General features: G+C 35.8%; 1 protein-coding gene across 3 annotated transcripts in view; it reads left to right on the forward strand.

Annotated features, from left to right (window-relative positions):
• The window catches only part of nt5c2b (5'-nucleotidase, cytosolic IIb), a 30,621-nt gene that overhangs the window by 3,211 nt on the left and 10,090 nt on the right, over positions 1-17,320 (forward strand). Inside the window, exons 3-14 of one of the 3 annotated variants that reach the window (XM_051105695.1) lie at positions 3,579-3,652; positions 9,697-9,814; positions 10,148-10,243; positions 10,348-10,439; positions 13,197-13,254; positions 13,737-13,787; positions 13,883-13,976; positions 14,174-14,227; positions 14,308-14,391; positions 16,277-16,318; positions 16,409-16,516; positions 17,005-17,071. In XM_051105695.1, coding sequence (XP_050961652.1) covers positions 3,579-3,652; positions 9,697-9,814; positions 10,148-10,243; positions 10,348-10,439; positions 13,197-13,254; positions 13,737-13,787; positions 13,883-13,976; positions 14,174-14,227; positions 14,308-14,391; positions 16,277-16,318; positions 16,409-16,516; positions 17,005-17,071 — 938 coding nt within the window. Of the gene's footprint in view, positions 1-3,578; positions 3,653-9,696; positions 9,815-10,147; positions 10,244-10,347; positions 10,440-13,193; positions 13,255-13,736; positions 13,788-13,880; positions 13,977-14,173; positions 14,228-14,307; positions 14,392-16,276; positions 16,319-16,408; positions 16,517-17,004; positions 17,072-17,320 lie in introns of those variants that run through there. The other 2 variants (XM_051105675.1, XM_051105683.1) reach the window with 2 other exon arrangements.

The following is a 17,320-nucleotide window of genomic DNA, read 5'->3' on the forward strand; positions in this document are numbered from 1 at the left end:
ACTATCTCCATATAGTGGACTTTAATGGTGCCCCCAAGTTTGAACTTTCAAAATGCATTTTAAATGCAGTTTCAAATGGCTCTAAATGATTCCATCCAAGAAAGAAGAATCTTAGCAAAACGATTGGTCATTTTCGAAACAAATTGACAGTTTATTTACTTTTTAACCTCAAACGCTAGTCTTGTCTAGGTCTGCGTGAGCTCTGTTTTTTCCGGGTCAATACAGTTAGGGTATGTTGAAAAACTCCCATCTCATTTTCTTCCCCAATTTCAAAATCGCCCTACATCGCTGCAGAAGTACCGGCCCAGTGTTTACAAAGTGACCATGCAAAGAAGATCAAACACCCTTTACAAAAAAAGGTAAAACAGCGATGTAGGGCGATTTTGACGTTAAAGAGATGCATGCACATCGCAGAGCAGAGACAAGACAAGCATTTGAGGTTAAAAAGTATATAAATTGTCAACTACATTTTGGAAGTTCAAACTTGGGGGCACCATAGAGGTCCACTATATCGAGAAAAATTCTGGAATGTTCTCCTCAAGAAACATAATTTCTTTACGCCTGAAGAAAGAAAGACACAAACATCTTGGATGACAAGGGGGTGAGTAAATCATCTGTAAATTTTTGTTTTGGAAGTGAACTTATCCTTTAATATATTTTATGTCAGGAAATCCTATTGTATATTAATGACACAAAATCTTTGACTCCTACTGCTGTGTAAAGAATCAAAGTCTTTTTTTATGTGGCAGCCATGGTAAGGCTACAGGGGATTGAAAACGTCCAGTCTGTTTATCAAGATGACATTTCAACTAGTGATACGCTATTTCGGCAACCAGAAATAATCAGCAGAACCTGAACAAACAAGACTATTTTTTGATAAAATAGTTTTGGAGGGCAGTCATTAACCAAAAAGATGCTAAAATGGAAATATGTAGTTTATTCAACAGAGATGTTAAAGGATTAAGGGATTCCAGAACAAAAATTTCCTGATAGTTTACTCACCCCCATGTCATCCAAGATGTTCATGTCTTTCTTTCTGCAGTGGAAAAGAAATTAGCATTTCAGGATTTATCTCCATTTAGTGGACTTTAGCGGGAGCCAATCGATGTAAGGCTCTACATAATCCCAGCCGAGGAAAAAGTGTCTTATCTAACAAAACGATTGGTAATTTTCTTAAAAAATAAATAAATAAATAAATACTTTTTAAGCACATATGCTTCTCCTGCACTAGTTTAACTTCATGCATTACATAGCCACATTGGAAAGGTCACGCATGACGTAGACAGAAGTACCGACCCAGTGTTTACAAAGTGAACGTGCAAAGAAAGTCAAATGCCTTTTACAAACAAAGGTAAAACAATGATGTTGGACAATTTTGAAGTTGGAGGTGAAAATGAGATGGAGTGACCTTTTCAATGTGATTACATAATACGTCGCGGACATCACAAAGCTAGTGCAAGATGAGTATTTGTGGTTAAAATGTATTTTTTTTAGAAAATGACCAATCGTTTTGCTAGATAAAGGTCTGTTCACACCAAAAACGATAACTATAAAGATAACTATATTAGCGTCCACACCAGCAGAGAATATTGTCTGTATTATTATTATTTTTTTAAAGATCTATTTTTTGGCATTTTTTCCTTTATTGTATGGGATAGGTCAGATATGACAGGGAGCAAAGTGGGAGAGAGAGGGGGGGATCGGAAAAGGTCCTCGAGTCGGGATTCAAACACGGGACATCCGTAGTGCAAAGGCGCTGTATGTCGGCGCACTGCCCACAAGGCTATCGGTGCCGACATCTGTGTTTTCTGAACATAAGCTAGTCTGCTGCTTTAAATTCACAAGCTTGTTACAGCAGGATTGTTTCTGATTGGCTGTCAATGTTTTTATCATTCATCACCTAGAAAAAAATAAAGTTTTGAAAGTGATTCCAACTGTATTGTTTCTCTGTGCCTTTATCGTTATAGCTGTGGTGTGAACTCTGCTATTCTTTTATATTGAGGAAGATCTTAATCGTTGTCTTTATAGTTGTCGTTCTTGGTGTGAACAGGCCTTAAGGCTCTTATTCCTCAGCTGGGATCGTGTAGAGCCCTTTGAAGCTGCACTGAAACTGAAATTTGGACCTTCAACCCATTGAAGTCCACTATATAAAAAGTATTGGAATCTTTTTCTCAAAAACATACTTTTTACCTCAAGAAGGAAAGACATCTTGGATGACATGGGGGTGAGTAAATTAACAGGAAAGTTTTATTCTGGAAGTTAACTAATCTGTTAAATAAAATCGTTCGTCGTCTTAGTTTCGGGTTCTGTGTTTTGGTTAAAAATTAATTTTGGCGTGTCCCTATTTTCACACGCGTGTTTCTAAGTAAACAAACTCAAAAAGTCAATTGGCTCTTTTAGCTGAAGTTAGGACTTCCCATTTTTACAGCCACATCATATATCTTCCATTCATTTTTATGCGAGTGGTTCGCCTCCTCCCCTTTATAGAGTATAAGTAGCCTATTACAGAATAGGGCAACAATGAAGATCCATTTGAGATACAAGAGTAATCTGTTTACCAGCTGTCTCTAACTAGTGATGCACAGCACACTCTGTTGTCTGAGCCGCTGCACCCGCCTGGTTCTTCTTGCTGTTGTTGATTTGTTCTAGATGTCTTTGATGGGAAGCAAACAACCCCTAACTCAACAACTGGCACAACAACAGAGAATGCTATAGAACTGGCACAATCATTTTTGCAACAAGTCAGAAATTCAATGACAAGAAAGCAGAGAGAGGGGGCTATTGTTTGCTGTGGGGGTAACAGGGTGAACAGGGAAATGGGCTTGACAGACCAGCTAGAGCAGTGACATCCACTCAGAATGCAGCACGCAGGTCCTACCTGGAAAAGTGAATCATGGGATGTAGTCCAATGTTATGCCACCACAAGGTAGGATTGATCAAAGTAATTTTTTGGTACCAGTGATTTTCTTTTTAAAGTTAAAGTTTATTTTTATGGGGCTGTAAAAGCATTTAACACAGGTATGACATCTCTGATTATCATTTCCATTTGTTCTTGTTTTTATGTAGTAAAAATATATTTATTCAGCTGTTATGTGAATGTTTAGAATTTATTCTATGTTTTTGAAATTGTTTCTGGTTGCAATATAAACTGTGAATCTGTGATACAGTGGCAGTGCAAATATCTGTCAGTTATTGTTTGTGGTTTATCAGTGTCAGTATCAGATTATATTCATGCACAGAGAGTGATTCAGAATTTCCTTTGTGTTCATATCTTGGCATTGGATATCATGGTTTGTGGACTAAGGCATAAAGCTGTCAGTGTTCAAAATAAATGCAGATCACTCTTAGCATGTTGCCATCAGGACTGGGAGTTTGTTTATTGCTTGGAATGCCATACTGTAGTAGTTTGTGATATAGTTTTCTGAAAGTTAGCCTTTTTTTATCTAAATTCTAAAGTATCTTTAGAAAAGACAGTCCCAGCATATTTTATTTTATTTTAGTTTATTTTTCAATCAAAAATGAGAATGGCAGAATATTGCAACCAAACACAACTCTAAATATTTTACATTCTTCCCCAGAGTGTTTGTGAACAGAAGTCTGGCCATGGAAAAGATTAAATGCTTCGGCTTTGACATGGACTACACTTTAGCAGGTAAGTTGTTCCCTACTTCCTTTGATGATTCCACTTGAATTTTCACAGTCCAATTCCCCCTTTGCATCTACAGCACTAGAAATGTGGCAATTTCTAAAAAATCTTTCAAGATCTGTCCTTATGTTTGGGTGTCTCTTGAAGCCAGTAACACTCTTGCTTAGAATCTCAGGGTAAACATAGTAGAATTCTTGAGAATGTTTAGCCACTCCTCATCTGGCTATGGAATCTAGAAAATCGAGGTGATGTCTTGTATACACAAAATGACTAATTTTATGTGATCTAAACCCTGGAGTTTGTCTTTGGCTAGGGGCTTAGTTTGTTAGAACGACCATCAACATAAACAAGCCACCTTATTTACAGCTTAATTTATTTATGACATTTAGGTCAGCCAAGAACCTGAAATAAGAGAGGCTTTGGTTCTATGGCGCAACAGTTTAACATGGATCAGATGCATTGGGTTTCTAAAATCCCTTTGCTTTCTGTTATTGGTCCCAGGGACTCCGCTGCTAGTGGTGGATAAGGTCCCCACTAAATCCAGGCTGTGGGCCCTGAGAAAGCAGATCAGCTCTCTGACAGTTAGAATGGATGACTCTTCAGAGGTGGATAGCATGTATCGTAGCCAACAGTTAATATGGCTTAAGCTAAATTCTGAGGCTGCTCAGCTGTTGACATCCTCCACATTACAGCTGGCTGTAACCAAGTGCAAATGTTTACAGATATGAAGCTATATTGTTTCTTATCCTCTGATCAAGTTGCAACCACAGTTTAGAGGTCCTCAGAAATTCGTAACAGTCAACAACAGGACACAAACACAGGGCCTGTGTCTTGAGGCCTGTTCACACCAAGAATGATAACTATAAAGATAACGATTAAGATATAGTTCTAAAAATCTTTCTCAATATTAAAGATTAGCAGAGTCCACACCACAGCTATAACAATAAAGGCACAGATAAACAATATAGTTGGAAACACTTTTAAATTTATTTATTTTTTTCCAGGTCATGAACGATAAAAACACTGACATCCAATCAGAATCAATCCTCCTATCACAAACTTGAGAATAAACAGACGATATCATCCACTAGTGTGGACGCTAATATACAGTTGAGGTCAAAAGTTTACACGCCCCTTTCAGAATCATTAAAAATGTTAATTATTTTACCAAAATAAGAGGGATCATACAAAATGCTTGTTGTTGTTATTTATTTAGTCCTGACCTGAATAAGCTATTTCACATAAAAGGTGTTTACATATAGTCCACAAGAGAAAATAACAGTTGAATTTATAAAAATGACCCAGTTCAAAAGTTTACATCCCCTTAAATCTTAATACTTTGTTGTTACCTGAATGATCCACAGCTGTGTTTTTTTGTTTAGTGATATTTGTTCATGACTCCCTTGTTTGTCCTGAACAGCTAAACTGCCTGCTGTTCTTCAGAAAATTCCTTCAGGTTCCACAAATTATTTGGTTTTCCAGCATTTTTGTGTATTTGAACCCTTTCCAACAATTACTGTATGATTTTGAGATCCATCTTTTCACACTTAGGGCAACTGAGGGACTCATATGCAACTATTACAGAAGGTTCAAATGCTCACTGATGCTCCAGAAAGAAAAAACACGCATTAAGAGTCGTGGGGTGAAAACTTTTGAACAGAATGGAGATGTGTACATTTTTCTTATTTTGCCTAAATATTATATTTTTTCATTTAGTATTGTCCTTCAAAGGCTACAGAAGATAGTTACATGTTTCCCAAAAGACAAAATAAGTTAAATTTACCCTGATCTTCAAATTCAACAAAGTTTTCACCCTCGGCACTTAATGCATTGCGTTTTCTTCTGGAGCATCAGTGAGCGTTTGAACCTTCTGTAATCGCTGCATATGAGTCCTTCAGTGTGAAAGATTTGGTAAAATATTTATTTTTTAATGATTCTGAAAGGGGGATGTAAACTTTTGACCTTGTTTTGGAATTGGACTTCTCCTTTAAATGAATAGATGTCTTTTTAACCAATTAACTTTTGATACATCATTCCTGATATATAGAAAAAAAATTGAATTCTTTCATCATTTACTCCCTCTAATGACTTTCCAAGCCTGTATGAATTTCTTCTACAGATTGCAAAAGAAGAATGTTTTAATGGTCTATAAAAAAAAAGTCCCAGGGTTCAAAACCACACTGGATCACAACGACTTTAATTGTATGGTCAAAAAAACATAGAGACATTTTTCAAAATGTATTTCCAAAATGATGAAAGTTTTCGTTTTGGGGTCAACTATCCCTTTACGGTATAATAAATTACATAAAATTCTTTAACTTTAACTCCATCATCATTATTATTATTACTACATAATAATGTTATACGCCAAGTTTTCACTGTTCACAGTTTTCTTTTTCTGTGGCTGTACAATAGATTTGAGCATTTATTGTGATCTTAAATCCAGGCTTTGAGATCAAGAAGCATTATACCAAACCATACAGGGTTTTAAGACCACTTTCCAAGCCCTGATTAATATTTCCTGTCCCTTATTGAGTTCATTCCATAACCAAATCCCTTTTGTGATTGGGACCAGCGTGCAAGATAATACCCTGCACGTGGCCAGAGCTGTAGCACAAACTCTCCATCCAAGCTTGGTGTTGACAGCTCTTCAACCTGACAGTCCATTAAATCATCGATGAAACCTGTCACCTCTGCATTCTTTGTATAGACCAGATGGTTTTTCACAGAACGGAGAAGTGAAATCCTGTTTCGATGGTATTTTAACTTCAGAATCCAGATGTTTATTTAAATTTAGCAAATTAAAGACACAGTCCTTTAAGGGTGAATTCTGTTGTATAAAAACCTGACAGGATAATCCAAAGTCAACTAGAGGCTTAGTAGTTAAAGCATGTCAGCTAGAGAGCTTGATGGACAGACTGATGGGTTGGGGGAGTTTGTTTACCTTGCAAGACGATACAAATTTTATTTTCTTCCTGAAGGTAACCTGAGCTATGAACTAAAGCCTGACATCATACTCTTATTCTGAACACACATGCATATGTAATAATCTCTCCAGGAAGACAATGTTCAAGGCTCAGAAAGGTAGTAAGGACATTGTTAAAATAGTCCATGTGACATCAGTGGTGCATCAGTAAATTTATGAAGCTACGAGAATATGCTTTGTGTGCAAAGAAAGCAAAAATAACTTTATTCAACAATTTCTTCTCCATGTCAGTCCTCGATTTGCACTAACGTAGGAGCCAGCGTTCTGACATAGAAACGTTCATCTCTCTTAGTTCATCGTCTGTATATTCTGGCTCAAATAAGAAAGGCTGGGCAAAAAATGGCTAGTCATGCTCTCTGTTGAAATCTTCAGACATGTTTATGAAGACATTTTATGTTGTGCCACTTCCTCTGCATGTAAATAAGCCACAGCACATCCGGGTTCTATGTTGTTAAATGATTGAAATCTCCAGGGCTACTTCAAGGAGTTATTTTAGATATTTCAAGTATATGTACAGTATATGGTATGGTTTTTTTTATTATCAAAGGCTGTTTTACTTCACTTGAACTGTAAATACGTGAATGGTCATGTTAACTAAAGTTTGACCTGTGCTTTACAGCAATGCATACCTCATAGCCTTTTTTTTGTCGATATAATCATAAACTAATTTCACCCCTCAAACCTTTAGCCAGTCTTAATGTAAGCCACGTATAATGAGGTATAGATTTTCTGTCTGCAGACCTCAGTAAAACTGCCAGAAATATTTTCTTTTCACCCTAGCAGGAGTATGCTAGCTCAAGGCCAACATTGTCCAAGGTCAACACTGGTGTGTGCAGTTAAGCAAAGAGTGATGATGGGAATAGTGACTGAGAGGGAAAAAGAGGCTCAAAATAGGTTTCACTGTAGCTTCGTGGAACATCGCAGGGAGGAGAGAAAGAGAGAGAGACCGAAAGGGCAGGGGCAGTTGAGTTTGTGTACAGCTGCTATCTGGGTGGAAGAATCTGGCCTGAGTTAGTGACTCTGTTGGGGTTTGCTTGCCTGTGAGCGCCTGTACTTCTGGCCATGGCTCCATGGGGGATTCAGTTCTATCCGCCTCCCCCTCAACAGACTGTCTATCATACATCTGTAGAGATACAAAGCCTGGAACAGACTATGAAACTCACTGGAGGCAATCCTACAAATAACTTAATATATGGTCTCAAAAACTGGTAAATTGTAAAGACAGTTAGATTGAAATTGAAAAACTAGGCTATGACAGTTTGTATTGACGAGGAAAATAAAGTAGCGGTGGCTTGTACTAAATAACAGCTTTTTGGTCAAAGGTCAACCAAGGTTTACGACACTGTGTGGAATCATTGGGATTTTTTTGTGTTATATCGAATTTTTCACACCGTTCCATAATCACCAAGAAATTTATTTTTGTGTTTATTGATAATACTTTAAAAGGTTTGAGGTTTGAAAATGATTAACTGCACAGAAAGAGACTAAAACTTCTCCTTTTAGTTAACTTATCTTGACAAACAACGTTCAGACGTGTGCAAACTCAAGCCTATTGTAGAAAAACAGCATTCCTGGAAAAAAACAAGCAGGTTGTTGTGGTCAAACATGTCTTCATTAGCAGTGGACCCAGGAGTTCACCCTGAGGCACTCCTCTTCTTCTCATTCTCCTACTCTGAAGAGATCCTTCTGGGTTTCTGCCCTTTGACCTGCCCCCTCATCAACAACAAGTATAACACATTTCCAGCTCTGCCATAACAACACGTGACATGAGCTGAAGTGTGTCGGCGTACAGTTTAGTAACCCCACGCTTTGGTGAAACTGTTGTTCAATACGTGTTGGTTTTATTTTAAATTCTTTTTTAGTAAGGTGTCAGGATGGAAAAACAGCCTTGGTGTTTATGATCTTGCAAAATGCCTTTTGTTTCTGAAATACCACCCAAATCCCCTCTGCAGAGGCTTGGGGATCTAATTGGGTTTAAATCTTTTAGGGCAAGTGGGTCCGGTTTCATACTGGATTAGATCACAGGGCATACATGGCCCTGCTAATCCTTTGTAATGTGAATGTTCTGGTACCCTTTGCTTGCTCTGTGAAAGGACAAGGTTGGGTCGACACGTATCACAGGTGCTGTTCTAAAGAGCGCTCCCGGAGAGTGTCTTTAAATACAACACTTGCGCTGCCATGCATGCATCTTTATGTTTTATTTTTGGTCAGTTGTTACTGAGATCCACTCCAGAATAAACTTAGATTGGAGGGATTTTACAGTAATTTTAGCCAAACAATATTTGTCATTGTGCCAATAGTTATTAGTAAATGGGAGAAGTGTTTGGGCAACAAATAATTTACAGGTATTTAATAATAATTTAAAGGTAATTCCGCGAATTGACACTTTTCATTCATTTTCATATTTAATTTTAATCATGACAGCCGTAATATGATGTTTAATTGTGCAGGGGCATTTTTTTGCCCCTTTGTCTTGAGTTTATGGGGCATTTTTGTTAATTTCCCCAGGTTAATTTCCAAACCTGATACCGCCACTGTGACAGCTTTGTACCTTTACTTCTAAAAGTGCACATGGCATGCAGGGAAAGACAGGGGATCACAAAGGGGAAGATTTATGTAAACAATTGTCATGTTGTAGTAATTTATTTCCTCATATGCAATATCATCGTGCCCACAGTTTAAATAAAATCTAGGGAATTAATTAATACAAAGGGGCTACGATTGAACTAAAATGCGGAAACTTATTAGAACAATGTGGCCATCAGTGAACTAAAAAGGGGAACAAAATCTTAATATGTGATCAGAATATCCTTTTTTTTGTACTGCATGTCATGTCTGGAAATTGGCATAAAAAATCTCCTTCTGGCAAACAAATTGGCAAAAAAAAAAGTTTTAAAACACTATGAGGTGTGAGTAAATAATGAAGCATTTTTAAAAGGAACTGTTCCTGTATTTTACATTAATGATTACAGGATTGTACAGGATGTAACAGATTGGATTATATAGTCTGTTCATTTTATTTGTGCTGATCAATATGTCTTAATAAATATCTCTCTATTAACAGTATACAAATCACCTGAATATGAATCTTTGGGCTTTGATCTGACTGTGGAGCGGCTGGTCTCCATTGGCTACCCACAGGAACTACTCGGTTTTGTTTATGACCCCACTTTCCCTACAAGGTAATGTCTCTCATTGACAGACCATATTTGTAACAGCTGCCAGTACGAAGACTATTGTTTGATACAGGGGTTCTCAACTCTGGCCCACAAAATTCATTTTCCTGCAGATTTCAGCTCCAAACCTAACCTTAAACACACCTGAACAAGTTAATCAAAGTCTTTAGCATCACAAGAAAGTTACAGGCTGGTGAGTTTAATCAAGGTTATAGCTAAACCCTGCAGGAAAATAGATCTCGTAGGCCAGAGTTGAGAACCCCTGGTTTGATATTATGTTTGTAGGATAAATAACACATTTAACCCTATATTAACCCCTTTTTTTTTGTATATATACAGAGGTCTGGTGTTTGACACCATGTATGGCAACCTCCTGAAGGTAGATGCTTATGGAAACATCCTGGTCTGTGTCCATGGCTTTAACTTCCTGCGAGGGTGAGTAATGAGTCCAGTCAATCCCTGCCTAAATGGTCTTGATTACTGATCACTGACGAAACCTATAGAGCATGTGCTCATAATGTTCCTGTGTTCCCTGCCAGCCCTGATACCAGAGAGCTCTATCCCAATAAGTTTATCCAGCGTGATGACACAGAACGCTTCTACATCCTTAACACACTCTTTAACCTTCCAGGTAGGCTCTTTATCACTGTGCCACATAGCCCTGTCACTGGCTCTCTTTCAAAAAACACATTGACAGTGGCCTTTTTAACTCCTAATACTTTTTTAACTCTTAATACTGTTTATATCCTGAAATAAAGGAGAAGTCAACTTCCAGAACAACAAATAATTTACTTACCCCCTTGTCATCTAAGATGTTCATGTCTTTCTGTCTTCAGTTGTAAAGAAATTATGGTTTTTGAGGAAAATATTTCAGGATTTTTCTCCATATAATGGACTTCATTGGTGCCCCGATTTTGAACCTTCAAAATGCAAATTAAATGCAGCTTCAAATGTCTCTAAACGATCCCAGCCGAGATCGTTTAATTTTTTCTGAAAAATAAAAATTTGTATACTTTTTAAGCACAAAAGCTTGTGTAGCACAGGCTCTGGGATGCGTGTCCACGATGCTACGAATTAGTGATAGGTTGTTCTTGAACGATTCTTTCATTTTTAACAAATCTTTACTGTGATCTCGGGGAGTGAATCATTCAGTTGCGCATGCACAATATCCTATTAGGTTCTGTACTGGAGTCAGTTCACCTGTTTCGAGTCTTCGGGATTTTCCAGTCGTTTGTTCATCTTATGGGGCTGTCACGCGATGAACGAGCGACTCGAACCCCAAGACTCGAGAGGTGAACTGCTCAATTCTTTTTCTGGGTCACACTGCATTGGTTAAGCTTATGGGGCTGTCACGTGATAAACGAACAACTCAAACCTGAAAACTTGTCAGATAAGAGGTAAGGTGAGGTAATCATAGATTAAAGACCCGGGTTAACAATGAATTCATAATTTCTGTTTCTTATAGCATTATAGTTTTGTCTTGTTTGTAGTGTGATCAATGTTTGTGTAAGCAGTAGATGTGTTGGGAAGTAACACGTAACATTTTAATTATATTTTGCTAAAATGAACGAAATGACTCGAAAAAAGATTTGTTTATTTTGCTGAACAAGACTCAAAGGTCAGAGTCGGTAAAATTATCCAAACTTTCCATCACTACTACGAATCACATCTAAGTTCATCGTCTGCGTACTCTGGCTCATAAAGGTAGAGTATGGCGAAAAACTCCATCTTATTTTCTCCTACAACTTCAGAATCGTCCGACATCGTTGTACTTTTTTGTTTGTAAACAGAGGTTGACTTACTTGCACTTTCTTAGTCTTTGCATGTTCACTTTGTAAACACTGGGTCTGTAGTTTTGCCTACGTTCAGCGTGACCTTTCGACTTGATTCAATAGAACGTAGGGTTGTGAACGCACATCCCAGAGTCTGTGCTACACAAGCTTTTGTGCTTAAAAAGTAAACAAATTTTTATTTTCCAAAAAAAAAATGACCGATCGTTTCACTAGATAAGACCCTTCCTCCTCAGCTGGGATCGTTTAGAGCCATTTGAAGCTGTATTTAAACTACATTTTGGAAGTTCAAATTCGGGGCACCAATGAAGTCCGTTACATGGAGAAAAATCCAGAAATGCTTTCCTCAAAAACCATAATTTCTTCACGACTGAAGACAGAAAGACATGAACATCTCGGATGACAAGGGTGTGAGTAAATTATTTGTGAATTGTTGTTCTGGAAGTGGACTTCTCCTTTAATTTCTGAGTTACGTACTGAGAATCTTTGTTCTGACTAAATGCTATAATGTATACAATCATCAGAAACCGGTTACAGTTGTATTTGTAGTATTGTTTTGTATTGTAGTAAAGAATGAGTAATGAGTGATTCATTCAGGTGATTCATGCATGTTTTGAAACTTAAGGTCATAACACATTAATTATATATAAATCAGGAAATTCATTTTTTAAGTCATTTTTTTAAAAACATTTTATAAAGTTTTTAATAAACTATGCTAAGACCTAACTGAACTTGATCAGTAATCATTACATATTACTAGAACACATGGAAAAAAGCAGCTTTGCCATTTTATTGGGGGGAAAAAAGACGTGTTTGAAATGACATTCGGTGAGTACATATTGCCAGAATTTTCAGATTAAAGCAAATTATTAGTTGGACTGATCAAATGACCTGAGAGTTTTAGACAAATGCCGATTTACCTGCAATGAGTGCATTTTTGGCAAGATATTTATTTATTTAGCATTTTGAAATGCACTTTAATCAAACAATGCTTGTGATTGCTGTTAGTTGCATACATATATATGCACTGCTGTTCTGGGTCAGTAATAATCTATATTGTGAAATATTTTACTATTAATTATTTAAAATAAAATTATGTATTAAAAAAAAAAAAATAAATTGTAATTTATTTCTGTAATGTAAAGCTGAATTTTTAGCAGCCATTATTCCAGTCTTCAGTGTTACATGCTCCTTTAGAAATCATTCTAATATATTTATTGGCTGCCCAATAAATATTTCTCATTATTATCAATGTTAAAAATAGATTTTGCTGATTAATATTTTTTGTAGAAACCATAATACATTTTTTTTCATAATTCTTGGATAAAAAATTAATAGGATATAAAGTTCAAAAGGACAACATTTATTGGAAATTGAAATATTTTGTAACATTAGAAATGTTTTACTCTAACTGATCTTTGCTGAATAAAAGTAATTTCTTTCAAACAAACAATAAATAAACACCGTAAATAAATAAAATCTTACTGACCCCAAATGTTTGAACAGTAATAAATAATTTAAATTATACACGAAAATAAATTTGTTGTTTGTGCTTAGCTTCTCACTCTCTGTATTTCTGTCTCTCTCTCTCTGCACAGAAACATACCTTTTAGCCTGCCTGGTTGACTTCTTCTCAAACTGTGACCGATATTCAAGGTAGGAGTTCCAGTGATATGATTCTATTACTTTGTTGCCTTGGACACTGCATACAGCCATACCACTGATTCCTAATCAGTATCATGTACTGTGGGTGAGGACTATTTGCTGCTCCCAATATCAGTTCATCAGCAAACATGTTACGCCTTGATAAAAAATTCCCAATACAGCATAAAAAATTTACAGCTATGCTATAAAACGGGATGACACAAGCAGATCTGTGGTTCAACTTGGATTCATGTTCTTGCATGAACTTGCTAATGACTAATCATAGTGCATGTAAAGTAGGTAAAATAAACCATTTAAAATGATTTTAAACGGCATGGAAATAATTCTACTCATGCTCTGAGAAACGAAAGAGAAAGAAAAAGAAAAACAGCCAGACTTATTTAGTCTAGATAAAATCTGTTAAAACATAATAGTCTGTGATTTGTGTTTTGGTATGGATGCATGTCCTCTGAAACACCTGTTGGTCCTTTTAGGGGGAGAGAGCTTTCCTGTTTGGCTCGGACAACCTCAAACAAGGGAAGACTGTCCCATTTAAACATGTCTGACTGTCGATAAAATGTGTCAGAGCTGCCACTCGGCCTCTTACTCTGCTGCCCCTTTGTTCTTTCTAAACCTTTAGCTGTGAAACGGGCTTTAAGGATGGAGACCTCTTCATGTCCTTCAAGAGCATGTTCCAAGATGTCCGAGATGCTGTAGACTGGGTGCATTTTAAGGTACAAAGGTTCTCTGTTTCTCTTTTTGTCAGAGTAATTTGCCAAAGTAACAATGCTGTGTGCACTGATAGCAGGCAGCTATGATTAACTGTGAAATGGATATAAATTGTACAGGTAGGCACTGGATTCCTAATTTACATGTTTAAGATGCATGTCATAAACTTGGTGTGTGTTTAAAGGTTTTGTTTATTTCCCAGGGAACACTGAAGGAGAAAACAGTGGAAAACCTGGAGAAGTATGTTGTGAAAGATGTAAGTTTGTTTTTTGTTTTCCGAAGTTACTGACTTTTTGTTGTATTTCTGAGAATAACTGATTTTTTTCTCATTTAAAGGGCAAGTTGCCATTGCTGCTGAGCCGCATGAATGAAGTCTCCAAAGTTTTCTTAGCCACCAACAGTGACTACAAATACACAGACGTGAGTTTGCTGATGCAAATACATACATAAGCTAACATGAATTTTAGAACCTAATCATCTGCATATTGGGAACATGGTTACCTTAAGGTAACCTCACAAATGAGACATTTGGATCACTTTACATGGGCAGATTTACGTAAGCTACTTAACAACTCAATACTCAAGTAACATGCCACACAAAAAAGTTGGTTAAAATAATACATTTTAATTGAACTTAATCAGGGTAGATACCATATTGAATTTAGATCATGTAATTTTCAAAACTCACAAATTTCAAAACTGTTTTGTTGTACTGAAAGTTTTTCAGCTGAAGAATCAACAAAATAATCGCTAAACAATTTCAATAATTTATCCTCACTACATTTTTTTTTTTTTTTTTTTTTTTAATTTACGTATCTGGCTTAGCATTTTTTTTACGTACAAATAGCAATTTACTAGGAAATTTAGTAGTATTTATATTAGCAATAATACTAATAGCAATAATTAATAATAATACTTTGGATTTTTTTTTCTCTAGAAAACACATTTAAACTTTGTAAAAAATAATGTAACTTTTATATTTAAAAAAAAGCATTTTGGACTTAGCAACTGTTTTTTTTTTTTTGTTTGTTTGTTTGGGATTTTTTTTGTACAAATAGCAGTTTAATAGGAAATTTATTAGTATTCAAACCCTGGTTTATAAATAAAAATAACAGTTGTTTGTTGGGAACAAAATAAAATAAGAAATGTCCGCTTGCATTCTGATTTTAGTTTTTAGCAGTTTGCTAAATTTAAATTTTTAATTTACAAATAGCAATTTATGAACAATTTGTACCCAGTAAAATATTTTAGATTTTATTTTTTTAATTTCAGTTATTTTTTCTTGTATATAGAAAACACACTTTTTAAACTCTGTGAGAGCCCTAGTTTATAAATAAAAATAATTGAAAAATGGACAATTTTTCAACAGTTGGGTGCAAATTAAAATAAGAAATACCAGTGGTGAGGTAAGGCATTACAAGTAACGTGAGTTACGTAATCAGATTACTTTTTTCAAGTAACTAGTAATGAATTACTTTTGAATTTACAAGGAAATATCTAAGTTACTTTTTTTTTTTTCAACAAGTAATGCCAGTTACTTTGTTTTACTATTTACTGATTAACAGCTCTTCTGTCATAATGTTGTGCAGAGGCGAACTCAAAATATGCCATAATCCAGGAATAATTAAATATGTTAAAAAATACATATATATTCTATGGATTAAATCCCATTGTATTAACTAATGTTTTTGCTGCTAACCTTCGACGATCCGATTAAAACATTAATAAGCAAAAATTAAGTCAGACTAACATTAACATTTTACACTAACATTTGTGCTTCTTTTTTTTTTTTTTTTTTTTATTGCTGAAGAGTGTTGAACTTTTTCTCCTGCGTTCTGCTGTACAGATTAGAATTCAAATTTTCTTTAGCCTGAGGCTTATTCATTTCACTTTTGGTGGGCTTTTACATTTGACAAAAATATAACTTTTTATATTAAAAACAAAAAAGCAAGCCCTGCCCAGATTTAAAAAGTAACACAAAAGTAATAATATTACTTTACATAAAAAGTAACTAAATAGCGTAATTAGTTACTTTTTAGAGAGTAACACAATTTTGTAATGCATTACTTTTAAAAAATAAGTAACTTACCCCAGAACTCTTGATTTTTAATCTAAATCTTAGGAGGCAGCACGGTTAATCTATGCTTTTCAAGCAGCTTTGTGTCGAAACAGTGCTTTAAAAAATTCCTCTGTGTGCAGCTCACTAGGTTTTGAATCAGCGCAATAGACAACTGCACATGCAACTGGTTTGTTTCATACTTAAACACATGAAACCATCATCGTTTTGTTTTGATTTGTTTTACAGAAAATTATGACATACTTGTTTGACTTCCCCCATGGCCCAAAGGTATTGACATTGTTTTTCAACCTGCTCTTAAAACTTTCAAAAGTGTTTCCTGTCATTTATTGTTGCTCATAATAATGTTTTATGTCGTAGCATGGCACTGCTCACCGTCCATGGCAATCATACTTCGACCTGATCCTAGTGGATGCACGAAAGCCTTTATTTTTTGGAGAGGGAACAGTTCTGAGACAGGTGGATACGGTGAGTATTTCCAACTAAAAGCTCTACTATTACAAAAACAGAAGCAGAATCTCAAAGTCAGCAGGTGTAGTATTGCACATTCTGGAACATTTTATCCTGCTGAACACGATCACACAGAAGGTTAGTCAGTGCTGAGTATTGAGCTTTTATACTGAGGTCTGCTGAGCATGATTGAACTAATTAGAGAGGAAAATTCCGTTTCCTGTTGGCCCTTTTACAGCTTCCCTTTGCAGTGTTACCAAGCTAAACAGTTCACCAAACAGTTGTGGCACTTTTAAGAGATATTTTAGTACAAAAACCTATAACAATCCATTTTAACCATCCTGTACAAGATGCAAAACGAGCAGTACAAAATGCAAAACTGGTGTATTTGCACCATTACCTGATTTGCATAATTCATATAGTGAGTCAGACAAGCACAATTTATTCTTTTTGAGTTGTGCTGAAATAAATTCAGTAAATATTAATCATTCTTTTCTCTATCACAGACTACAGGGCGACTGAAGATAGGAACATACACTGGACCTTTACAACATGGCATTGTTTACTCTGGAGGTACTGGGAGTTCTTGGATAAATATGCAAATGACACACTCATATTTACACACACAGGCACATGTATCTCCTCAAGGCCTTGAAACATCAACACTTATCACATTTTTCACTGCAAGTTTACAGTTGCTTAGTTGTGTAATATGTACATTAGTTAACTACATGAATAGTACTGGGTAATATAAGGTAACTAGGGTCAGGACTAGTACCTAGTTATTATCCAGTTACTGTAATTACTATAATGTAATGTACA

This window comes from Labeo rohita, chromosome 1, assembly GCF_022985175.1.
Source record: "Labeo rohita strain BAU-BD-2019 chromosome 1, IGBB_LRoh.1.0, whole genome shotgun sequence".
In the NCBI taxonomy this organism is placed as follows: Eukaryota; Metazoa; Chordata; class Actinopteri; order Cypriniformes; family Cyprinidae; genus Labeo; species Labeo rohita.